The 12,491-nt window shown below is 37.1% G+C and overlaps 1 protein-coding gene across 1 annotated transcript in view; it reads left to right on the plus strand.

Moving 5' to 3' along the window:
- The window catches only part of ANKMY2 (ankyrin repeat and MYND domain containing 2), a 47,143-nt gene that overhangs the window by 12,331 nt on the left and 22,321 nt on the right, over positions 1-12,491 (plus strand). The window contains exons 3-5 of the mRNA XM_004602230.2: positions 3,665-3,803; positions 5,610-5,708; positions 11,881-12,041. Coding sequence (XP_004602287.1) covers positions 3,665-3,803; positions 5,610-5,708; positions 11,881-12,041 — 399 coding nt within the window. The remainder of the gene's footprint in view (positions 1-3,664; positions 3,804-5,609; positions 5,709-11,880; positions 12,042-12,491) is intronic.

A 12,491-nucleotide genomic window follows, 5' to 3' on the forward strand; every position in this document is an offset into this window, starting at 1 on the left:
CATCCCACTCTCATTGATTTGCTCGAGCAGGCACCAGTAATGTCTCCGTTGTGAGACTTGTTATTGTTTTTGTCATATTAAATATGCCACTGGTAGCTTGCCAGGTGATAATGACATATATTAGTAAAGACGTGAAAAAAATAGGAATCCTCAACATGCTGTAAAGTGACGGAAACTTTTTTTTTAAGTGATGAAAACTTTTTGGAAAACAATTTGGCAATGGGTATATTTATGTATATATATTTGTATATATGTGTATATGTATGAATGTATATACATAAAACCAATATCAAACAAAAAACTTGCATGTGAAGGTTGACAGCAGCATTATTTGTAATAGCCAGATACGGAAACAGCCTAAATGTCCATCAGCTGATTAGTAGATAAGCAAAATGTTTTATAGCCATGCAGTGGAATATTTATTAGTTATAAAAATGACAGTGCTACAATGCTGTAAAAAAGGTACAAGGCACAGTTACATTATATATAAAGATGAGCTTTGAAACTACTTAGACACTAACAAAAAAATCTAAATGATTCCATTAAAAGAGATATTCAAACAGGCAAATCCATATAAATACCACAGTTTAGTATTGCCTAGGATAAGATAACGGGGGTATGATAATGACTGCTCAACGGTCTGCTGTTCCTTGGTAACAAAAATACTCTAGGGCCAGAGAGATAGTACATGAGTAGGGCACTTGCCTTGCATGCACCAAACCTAGGTTTGATCCCAAGAACTCCATATGATTACCTGAACACCAACAGGAATGATTCCTGATCACAAAGCTAGGAGTAGTAACTTTGTAGGAAAATGATCACATTTATCTCATAAAAGAAGTTGAAAAACAGGAAATATTAAGGTAGACTTATTTATTAAAATGTATTTAAATGTCACTACCACAAAAAGAAAAGGTTACTACCCTCCACAGTTTTAACCAACCTTCAAGGATGAGATAATCCTCATTTTGCCATTTTGTAATGATAAATTATACCATTTGTGTAATAAGCTCATAGAAAGATGACAAATTACCCCTCATTTGATAAAGCTAGCATAATATTGATATCAAAATAGAAAGAAGCTCAAGAAAACTATAAGCCCAGTTCACTGTTACTATTTCCTTGAATCATACCACAAGTTTGATCTCTAATCCCTAGAACATCTAGCCCTGTGCTAACATTTGACATGGGAAAAATACACATTGCATTGTAAACATGTCAGTAAAGGCCAATTCAGAGATTGCATATCAAATGTTATGACAGAGATAGCTCCTCTTTTTTTTTTTTCAAGAATGAAGCCCTCTCATTGGTTGGTACTAAAATTCAATGCCTGCTAGGAGAACAGCTGGTAAATAAAACAAAAGAGAAAAGAGGGAAGATTTTTTTTTTCATAACCAGAAGGAAAGTAGCAGAAAGCAGGGCAGACAGGTCAGGTCTGTGGGCAGTGATGCACACAGCTGACAGGTAAAAGACAATCAGCTCAGAGAAAATGAGGACAGTTTTCTAACTTGTGTGTATTTCTGGGGCCAGAGAGATAGCACAACAGGCAAGGCTCTTGCCTTGCATGTGGCCGACTTGGGTACAATCCTCAGCACCCCGTGTAATTCCCAGAGCAATGCCAGGAGTGATTCGTGGGTGCAGAACCAGGAGTAACCTCTGAGCATTGATGCATGTAACCAAAAAACAAAAAAGTTTTGCATATTTCCCCTGATCGTTAGTATATTTCACTTGGTATTGAAAACTGTCAGTGTCACTGTCATCCCGTTGCTCATCAATTTGCTTGAGCGGGCACCAGTAACGTCTCCATTGTGAGACTTGTTGTTATTGTTTTTGGCATGTTGAATATGCCACAGGGAGCTTGCCAGACTCTGCTGTGCGGGCAAGATACTCTCAGTAGCTTGCCGGGCTCTCCGAGAAGGGCGGAGGAATCGAACCCGAGTCTGCCGCGTGCAAGACAAATGCCCTATCCGTTGTGCTATCGCTCCAGCCCCAGTATTTACTTCTTAAAATTTAGGACAGTTCTGCAATTTCAGAATCTTTCTTGGAGCTGGGAAACCTCATTGATGGATAGAATTGCTGAGTAATTAACTGCATCTGTGTGTTGTTTTCTTTATTCTTGCCTACATGCTAAGCTCGTATGTACAAGTGATGCCATCCTGTAGGGTTTATTACCCTAGTTGTGCTCTAATACACTTTCCTTCCTTCATTCAAAAGGTAAAACCATCATGTCCACTTCCACTTCATCAAATCATGCTGCTGCTGCACCTGTACCCTGAGATTCTGATTACCCATTCAACTGCCCCTACCCTTAATAACCTCTCCTTATAGAGACCACCAGTGGAGGAAATCTTAAAATTATAATATTCTTATCAGTCCTCATTACTACTCTCAAAAAATTGTCTCTTGGCTTGTTATTCAAGCGTGGCTCTCTCTTGATATCGCTCTCTCCTGCTTTGTATGTATCTCACTGTTTCTCACTATGTTTCTTTGCTACTTTATGTTCAGTCTGGAGAAACCTGTGTTCTCTCTCAAACATGTACTTCTTCCTTTTCTTCCCCCACATCTTTCTAAATAAATTTCAGTGAAATTCTTGGTTGCATCACCAGAAAAAAAAGAGGGGAAGAATAAGAATGATAATTAGTTGCCTCTTATGTAAACACCTTTAATATCTCAGTTTTCTTGCGTTAACAACTCTGAGACTACTATGATAGTGTATCAACAATATCATAGCTTGTGTCATAATAATAGCCTGGACTCATCAAAAGCAGTACAAGCTATGTTAGAATTATAAGGCTTACTCAAATAAGCGATTACATATTTTAAAGACGTTTGCTTTCAAATGTATCATTGTAGTCCAAGCACATCTAGATGAGAACATTCATTTATAGAGAATGGCTCATTCATTTATCCTCCGAAACTATTAGGCACCCAGAACCTGTAAGGGTAGATGTTCCATTGGCTATGTGCATAAAAGATTGGTAGTAAGCCATTTAGCCAGTCTAGAGTCAGTACTGGAAACCATTTCTTCATATTAATATGATCATATATTAGACTAATTATGTGATCAAATTATTAATGTGGCTTTGGGGTTCATTGTTTTCAAAATGGTACCATTATAATAATATATTTCCTACATCTAGTTTTTCCATTTCATTGGTAATTTATGAAAATTTCTTGGGTTCAACAGATGCAAGTGAATTTTTCCAGTAACATAACACTCCCTGGGTATATATAGTTGCAGATATACCATAATATATTCAGCTTTCTTCTTGATGGGCATCCAACTTATATTAAAGGTTATCCTTGGATTTTTGTTTTATATGATTCTAGCTGTTTATTTTGTAGTTCCTGTTTTTCCAGGGGCTAAGATTGTGGAATAGAGATTAGAGCTCTGGGAAATTGGGATTCAGTTGCCTGCCCCAACCATTTTCTATCGACATGAGGTTGAAACGTCTTTTCAGAATCTATTTGCTAATCTGTAGAAAAACCTGAGGTAATAAAATCAACCTTTACCTTAGCAGTTTGTGGAAGACTTTAACTGGAGAAGTAAATATAAAAATATAGGTTGTAGAGATGAATTTTAGATTCATGCAATTGCATGGGTCATTCATTGGTAGGGGAAGGGCAAATACACAAAATTGATATATTTTTCTTTCTATTAAAGAATGGAATGACTCCTCTAATGCACGCTGCATATAAAGGAAAACTGGATATGTGCAAATTACTTTTGCGACATGGAGCGGATGTAAACTGTCATCAACACGAACATGGATACACTGCACTCATGTTTGCTGCACTTTCTGGTGAAATTTTAGCATTTATTCTAAAATATTAACATTATTAACCTGTACAAATTCCTTATATACACAAATGCATAAAAATGAATGCATTTTGATTGTAGTGATTTTAAAATCAAGTCTTATGAGAAAAATGGTGAGAATAAATTTTTGAAATGATAATGTCTTAAATGTTCTATAGTTGATTTGATGATCTAAATCAATTTTATGTAAACCAGTTGGTTCTTCTATCCTCAATATGTTATATAGAGCTCAGGATTTGGATCTAGTATTCTTTCAGGTTAGTTCCTTTGATATTCTGTCTTCATGATTTGAAGGACCATGAGAAACTCTTTGTCATTGTTTTTGAGAAAACAGCTATTTTGAAAGAGTTATCTGTTTCTCTGGCAGAACATGTTTCAATCCTTGACACCACATGCACCCTTGAGCTTTTCTGGGCACAGAGCTGGAGATCTCCCAAGCACTTGGCCTGGGTAATCTCCAGCACTGAGCAACACCACAGCTTGGGGCCCCAGCATTGAGCCACTGACCCAGTTGGGTAATACTGGGTAGAGGCCACTGGATCTTCTGAGCACTGCTTGGGAGAAACCATTTCCTACCCCCTTAAATAAGAGAGAGTGATAATGTCTAGTAAACTGGCCTTGATATCTCTGCACTGTTTGGGTAGTGTGTATCAGCCCAATGTTTTTGGACACTGGCCTACAATTGCATTTAAAACATGCAGAATGGATCCTGTGGCTGTTTTCCAGAAACTATTTCTAAGGAAATTATAGTTGAATTTTTAAAAAATTAACAGAAAATGCAGTTCATTGAGTATAATTTATGGTAGCAAAATGTCTGTAATGATCCAATTACTAAAACAATGCAAATAGAATAACTACCTATGTTTAGGTTTTTTTCTTTTGGTTTTGGGGTCATACTTGGTTGTGACCAGGGCTTACTCCCGGCTGTGCTCAGGAATCACTCCTGGCAGGCTCAAGGGACCAGATGGGGTGCTGGAGATTGAACCCCGGTCAGCCGCATGCAAGGAAAGTACTCTACTTGTTATACACTTTGGTTCCAAACTGCATGTTTAGACAGAAAAAAAGTATAGAGAGATAGCACCAACTGGTAGTAATTCCAGAACATAACTAGTAACAGAGATGGCATGGGCTAGTATATGTTAAGCAAGACTTTATATCCATTGTATCCCTTCTTTGTTTTTAGTGTTTTATTTATTTTGCCTGTATACTAAGCTTAATTTTTTTTCATTCCAAAGATTAATTTATTTATTTGGTGCGATGCAGGGGCTCGAGGTCAGGACTGCTGTTTGCAAAGCATGTGCACTATCCCTTGGGACCACCTCCTCAGTCCAACAAGCATTATCTTTAAGAAAAACCTGCTTTGTTAGATGGAAAGATATTCGCTATGTATTAATTCTGTATTGCCTGATATACTTTTATATTATTTTTCATGTTCAGATATTTCATAATTCAAATCAGGTCATGTTTAAAGTAGATTCTTGTAGCATTTTAGTCTTTACAAGGATTGCAAATTATACGTTGGAAAAAATGAAGATATTCAGAAGATTAAAGCTATAGGCTGGAGAGATTTACAGGAATTAAGGTACTTGCCTTGCATGTGGCCAACCCCAGTTCAGTTGGTTCCCATATGGTTCCCAGGGAACCACCAAGTGTGGCTCCATCTTCTAACCCCAACCCCCCCCCCAAAAAAAAAAAAAACTAAATGTGAAAAAAGTGCAAATAATTTAGAAGGGAATATTTGTATTATGCATTCTTAATATTAAGAAATATGTTCCCTTTTTAACTCTAGGTAACAAAGATATCACTTGGGCGATCTTGGAAGCTGGTGCTGAAACAGATGTTGTCAACTCAGTGGGAAGAACAGCTGCTCAGATGGCAGCATTTGTAGGTAAGGTTTTTTTTTTTTTAAATTTATTGAATAACAGTGATATACACAGCTACAAAGTTGTTCATGATTGGGTTTCAGCCATACAGTGTTCCCACACCACCCATCCCTTCACCAATGTACATTTCCCACCACCAATGGCTCCAGTTTCTCTCCCCCACCTTCCTGCCTCATGACAAGCCCTTCTCTCCTCTCTCTCTCTCTCTATCTCTCTCTATCTCTCTCATGAAGCTTTTTAATTTTTAAAATTATTTATTTATTTATTTATTTTTTCTTTTGGGGTCACAACTAGCGATGCACAGGGGTTACTCCTTGCTCTGCACTCAGGAATCACTCCTGCAGGTCCTCAGGGGACCATATGAGATGCTGGAAATTGAACCCAGGTCAGCCGCATGCAAGGCAAATGCCCTACCCACTGTGCTATCACTCTAGCCCCCTCATGAAGCTTTTTAAAAAAAGGTTTTTATTTTAATTTAGGTTATATGATTACAGTAGAGTTAATGTTTATGGTTTTGATGTACAAAGTTACTGAACTTTATCACCACAATAGCGCCCAAGACTCCCCACTGTAATCTCAGTAATCTTAGTTTTGTAATGAAAACCCAAGGGTTTGTTGTTGTTTAATACTATTTCCTTACTTTCTTTCTCTGTACACCATAGATGAATGAAATCATCTGGCATTTGTCCTCCTTCTGACTTTTGCTTAACATCATGTTCCACTTAAGTTTCAGTGACGATTTTATCTTTTCTTACAGAAGCATATTCCATGGCATCTATAAACCACAACTTCTTTTTTAATTTTTAGGGGTGAAGGTTCACATCTCTTGGTACTCAGGACTTACTCCTAATTCTGTGCTTAGGAATTAGGTCCCCTGCTGGTGCTTGGGGGACCATATGAGGTCCTGGGGATTGAGCCTAGGTCAGCTGTACTATTTCTTTATCTATTCATCTGTCATTGGACTTTTGGAGAAGTGGAATCTCTGGATCTTGTGGAAGCTCTGTTCTCTCTTCCTTCCTTCCTTCCTTCCTTCCTTCCTTCCTTCCTTCCTTCCTTCCTTCCTTCCTTCCTTCCTTCCTTCCTTCCTTCCTTTTCTTTCCTTTTCTTTTCTTTTTTCTTTTCTTTTCTTTTCTTTTCTTTTCTTTTCTTTTCTTTTCTTTTCTTTTCTTTTCTTTTCTTTTCTTTTCCTAGTACAGTTTTTCCATAGATGCTGAACCACACAATATTCCCACCAACTGTGATGAAAGTTCCTTTCTCAGCACATTAACACCAACAGTGGTTGTTTCTGTTTTTTTGATATGCTGTTCTCACAGTATGAGATGCTATCTCAGTGTCTTATTTTGATTTGCAATTACCTGGTAATAAGTGATGATAAACACTTTTTCATATTCTAACTGACTCTACATATATCTTTTCAGGGAAGTGCCTGTTCCTATTCTTTTCCCATTTTTTTTTTTTTTTTTGCTTTTTTGGGTCACACCCAGCAATGCTCAGGGGTTACTCCTGGCTTGCACTCAGGAATTACTCCTGGCGGTGCTTGGGGGACCATATGGGATGCCGGGGATCGAACCCGGGTCAGCCGCGTGCAAGGCAAACGCCCTACCCGCTGTGCTATCACTCCGGCCCCGTCTTTTCCCATTTTTTGATAGGGTTATTGTTCTTTTGTTATTGAGCTTTGAAAATGCTGTTTTTCTTTGACATTAGCCTTTTATCTGAAGTATAATGTACAAATATTTTTCTCCCATTCAGTAAAGTATCTTTTCATTTTAACCTGAATTTCTTTTGCCGTGAAAAATACTTTATAGTTTGATGTAACCCAACTTGCTTGTTTTTGTTTTTGTTATCTTTGCCAATATAGTGAGATCAATGCAGAGATCCCTGAGATCTGTATCATGGATGGTCCTATCACTGTTTTCTTCAATATGTTTTATGGATTTTGGTCTGATCTTGAGGTCTTTCACCCACTTTGAACAACTTTTGTTTATGGTGTGAGATGGGGATCCCGTTTCATATTTTTGCATGTGGCCATCCAATATTCTAAGCACCATTTGTTGAAGAGGCTTTCCTAACTCCATCTCATGCAGCCAGCTCCTTTGTCCTTAAATCTGAGGGTTTATCTCTGACCTTTCAGTTCTGTTTCATTGATTAGGAAGTTTATCTTTATTCTAATACCACATAGTTTTGACTACTATAGCTTTGTGTATGTACTATAAGAGTATGTACTATATAGCCCATGAGATATTATGGTAGTTTTGCTCAGATTGTACCCAGATTTTCTCCCTAAAAAATACTACTTAAAATAATTAAAATGTTAATTAGAGTTTATCTAATTAAAGGAAAAACCTAATGGGATTTTGGAAACACAAGTAAACTATTTTGAATTTCTACTTTGAGTATTTAATTAATGATAGAGGTATTTTATTGCCATCCAGTGTCTTGTGTGTATATATTCTATTTTTTAAAAGGATTTAATTTGATGTAGCATTTAAGAAAATGAACAAGGGAGTCAGCAATACTGAGTTGATATTCTTGCTATGCCGCTTAATAGCAAGTTACTTAATGATTCTGACCGGTAGTTTCCTCATTGTTAACAGGTTCTTGCATGGTTATTGAAAGATTGAGTGAAATAGTATATTTAAAAAATTTTATGTGTAACACTAAATAAATGCCATCACATTATAAATAGTAAATTCAGTGATATAATTCAGCAGAAGGAACATTAATAATAATAAAATGTGCAGCTGCTTAATTATCATCTTTGTCAAACAGTGTCTTGATATTTATATGACTTCTATGATTTTTAATACTTCAAAATATTTTGCTTAACTTTATTTCTCCCTGAATATTAGCTGGTTGTATTAGCACACTTTATTAAACTACTTAACATTTCCCATTTAAAGGGAAAACTACTTTTGGAGACTTAGAAGACTAAGAAGACTTAAAATTAGAAGACTAATTTTCTTCGGCACTATTTCTTTTTTTAAAATTTGGCATGTTATTATTATTATTATTATTATTATTATTATTATTATTATTAATTGAATCACCCTGAGATAGAGCATTACAGAGTTGTTCATAATTTGGTTTCAGTCAAACAATGTTTTAATATCCATCCCTCCATCCCTCCACCAGTGTACATTTCCCAGCACCAATATCCCTAGTTTCCCTCCCCAACCCCACAACTCTCCTCCTCTCAGCCTGCCTTTATGGCAGGCACTATGGCAGGCACCTCTCTCTCTCTTTTGCTCTCTCACTCTGTCTGTCTGTCTGTCTGTCTGTGTCTGACTCTCTCTCTCTCTCCCTCTCCCCTTTGAGGCATTATGGTTTGCAATACAGATATTGAAAGGTTATCATGTATCCCGTTGCCTACTTTCAACTGTCAGTTCTTGTCCAGACTGCTTATTTCCAACTATTATTGTCGTACTGGTCCCCTCCTTTATTGTAATTGCTCTCTGCATGCTCCCACCAACCCCTCCCCGGCTCTATACTTGTGGTAACTTCAAACATTGGCCAGTCATCCTGGCTCCTATTTTCCCTGTGCTTGGATATTAGTCTCATAGTTTTTCTTATATCCCACAAATAAATCCAGCCATTTTATATATGTCTTTCTTGTTCTGACTCATTTCACTCAGCATAATACTCTCCATGTCCATCCATTTATAGTAAATTTCATGACTTCCCTGTTCCTAACAGCTGTGTAATATTCCATTCTGTAGATGTACCATAGTTTCTTTTATACAGCCATCTATTCTTCGGCTCTCAGATTGTTTCCAGATTCTGTTTATTGTGAATAGTCTGCACTATTTCTTATGAACTAGTAACTATTTCTGAAATTACTATTCTTTGTCACAGATCAGTTTGTCACTTTCTATATTAATCATTTTGATGTGATGATATTGGCCTTAAAGCAAATGTTCTTTTATTCTTCTTTTTAAAGAATACCCCCTCCCTATCATATTTCTTCCTTTTACTTCTGTAATTACTTCTGTAACTTTTTTTTTGTTTTCACTCAAAAAAATTTTTTTATTGAATCACTATAAGATACAGAGTCATAAAGTTGTTCATGATTGGTTTGGTTTTTAGTCATGCAATGTTCCAACACCCATCCCCTCACCAGTATACATTTCCTCACTATCAATATCCCCAGTTTCCCGCCTACTCCCATCTACCCCCACCAACCCACCTCTATAGAAGACACTTTTCTTCTCTCTGTCTCTGTCTCTCTTTTTTTTTTTTTTTTTTTTTTTTTGCTTTTTGGGTCACACCTGGCGATACACAGGGGTCACTCCTGGCTCTGCACTCAGGAATTACCCCTGGCGGTGCTCAGGGGACCATATGGGATGCTGGGAATCGAACCCGGGTCGGCCGCGTGCAAGGCAAATGCCCTACCCGCTGTGCTATCGCTCCAGCCTCTCTCTCTCTTGCTCTCTCTCGCTCTCGATCTCGCTCGCTCTCGCTCTTGCTCTCTGTTCCCTTTTGGGCATTGTAGTTTGCAATATAGGCACCTAAAAGTTACGTGTATCTGTTTACCTACATACAGCACTCAGTTTCTTATCTTGAGTGATCATTCCAACTATTATTGTCATAGTGGTCCCTTCTCTATCCTCACTGCCCTCCACCCCACACACACTTGTGGTAAGCTTCCAGCCATTGACCAGACCTCCTTGTTTCTGTTTCTTTTGTCCTTGGATATTAGTCTTATACTACGGTTTTGTTTTTTTTTTATATTTAACAAATGAATGAAATTATTCTATGTCTGCTCCTCTTCTTCTGATGTATTTCACTCATTATGAAATACATATGTCCATATGGCAATTTAATTATTTAGAGACTTTTTATCTTCATGATGTTTTTATTTTTATGTCTGGCATGGAAGAGCTTGTACCTTTACATATGACTTGCAGCTTCTATCTACTTGCCCGGAGGCAATGTCACCAGAGAAAGCTTTGCTTATTATTTACTTTCATTTGTTATTCTTTTATTTTTATTTTTTCTTAACTTTCTTATTTCTCATTGTGATTTAAAGTATCGTTAATGATGATTTCCTAATACATAATTACAGTACCACACTCATCATCAGAGTACCAGCCTCCCTTCCTCAAAGACCCCAGTGCCCCTTTCTTCCTGGAGAGTGCTGCTTGAGTAGTTATAAACTTTCCCCTTAATATTGCTTTTGCTGTGCCCCATAGGTTCTGGTAGTCAGTGGCTTCATTCATTCTTGTTTTGAGGACTCTTCCCCCCTTCATTTAAATATTGTGGTTTACAATATTGTTCATGATACATTAGTTACAGGCAATCAATATTCCAACACCAATCCCACCACCATTGTGACCTTCCCTCCATTGTTGTCCACATTTCCCCAACCACTCCCAAAGCCTTCTCCCTTAGCAGGCACAAAATAATTCATTTCATATTGCTTGTTCAACTAAATGTCTAATGTATTTATAAAAAAAATGCTGCAGTGAAAATAATTTGTGAAAATTGTTCAGTCTCACAGTGGGAACATTGTCTCTGAGGGTTTTACTGAACTGTTGTTTCTAATTGAGACTTCTGTGTTAATGTTTTTGTTTATTGAGCTTAGTTGGCTTCCATGTTACTTTCCCATTTAATTTGCTATACTTCTACTGAGATGTTTGGTGTTGTAGAGTTTGGAAGTGATGCACTTCAGAAACTCTAGATTATTTAACTGGGCAGTGAGTTTACACAGCAGTGGGTGTGGGATATGGTGTAGTTTCTGCTGCTTCTGGAAGTTTAGGGAGTTGAGGGAGGCTGCCCACCCCATTCTGAGAAGTTCCTAGAGTTCTCAGCCTGAAGACTGGTATGATTAGGAAAGAATTGCCATGATTTGTAAATGGATAAAACAAGATTAATTTAAATTATAAGCAATTTGTATAAGATTTAGGGATGGTGACAAATTAAACATTGCTTAGTTTTTATTAATCCATCTGGCCATCATATGAATTATGGATCTGTCTTTAAAATTATATTATTTTTTATTTCACTGTACGGTATATTAATAAATGTTCCCCAAATATTTTACTTCCTTAACACTTTTCTTAAATAAATACAGATGTGTGTTTATTTCATAAGAAAACAGAAAAATGTGTAACTTTTGAAAGGGAAATGTCCTATTTTTTTAATGATAAAACAACAAGTCCTGTGTTTTCCTATTGAAAGGTCAACATGATTGTGTGACTATAATCAACAACTTTTTTCCGCGAGAGAGACTGGATTATTACACTAAACCCCAGGGACTGGATAAAGAGCCGAAACTTCCCCCCAAACTGGCAGGCCCACTGCACAAAATTATCACCACAACAAACCTTCATCCTGTCAAGGTAGTAAATTTATTATATTTATTATATTTGTACTTACTTTGTATTTATATTTTTTATTATACTTGCTTTTGATTGAAGTACTGCTTCAGAAGCAAGATGAGATTATCAGTGTCTTGCATTGGGTATTATAGATGTACATCTTCCAATAGTAGGGCTTTTTGATGCAGTGAAGACATATTCATGGTTAAAGCTTGCAATGGCTAAAGGACATAAACTTAAGGATGTAAGATAGTTTAGGACATAAGTTTAGGATGTAAGGGAGGCAGAGAAGTGGGTTTAGATGAAGCTTTACATCCACTTCATATGGGCAGTTCTGTACCATTAATGACACTTCTGACTCTGGCTCTAGTGACTGTCAGTGGCTGAGGCCTGCTCTCAGGGGGATACTGCAGCATTCTACAAGTAGCAGGAGAGATGAGTCCCTTTAGGTCAAGACAGTTCCCTGGAGTA

Source organism: Sorex araneus, chromosome 1 (assembly GCF_027595985.1).
Source record: "Sorex araneus isolate mSorAra2 chromosome 1, mSorAra2.pri, whole genome shotgun sequence".
Taxonomy (NCBI): Eukaryota; Metazoa; Chordata; class Mammalia; order Eulipotyphla; family Soricidae; genus Sorex; species Sorex araneus.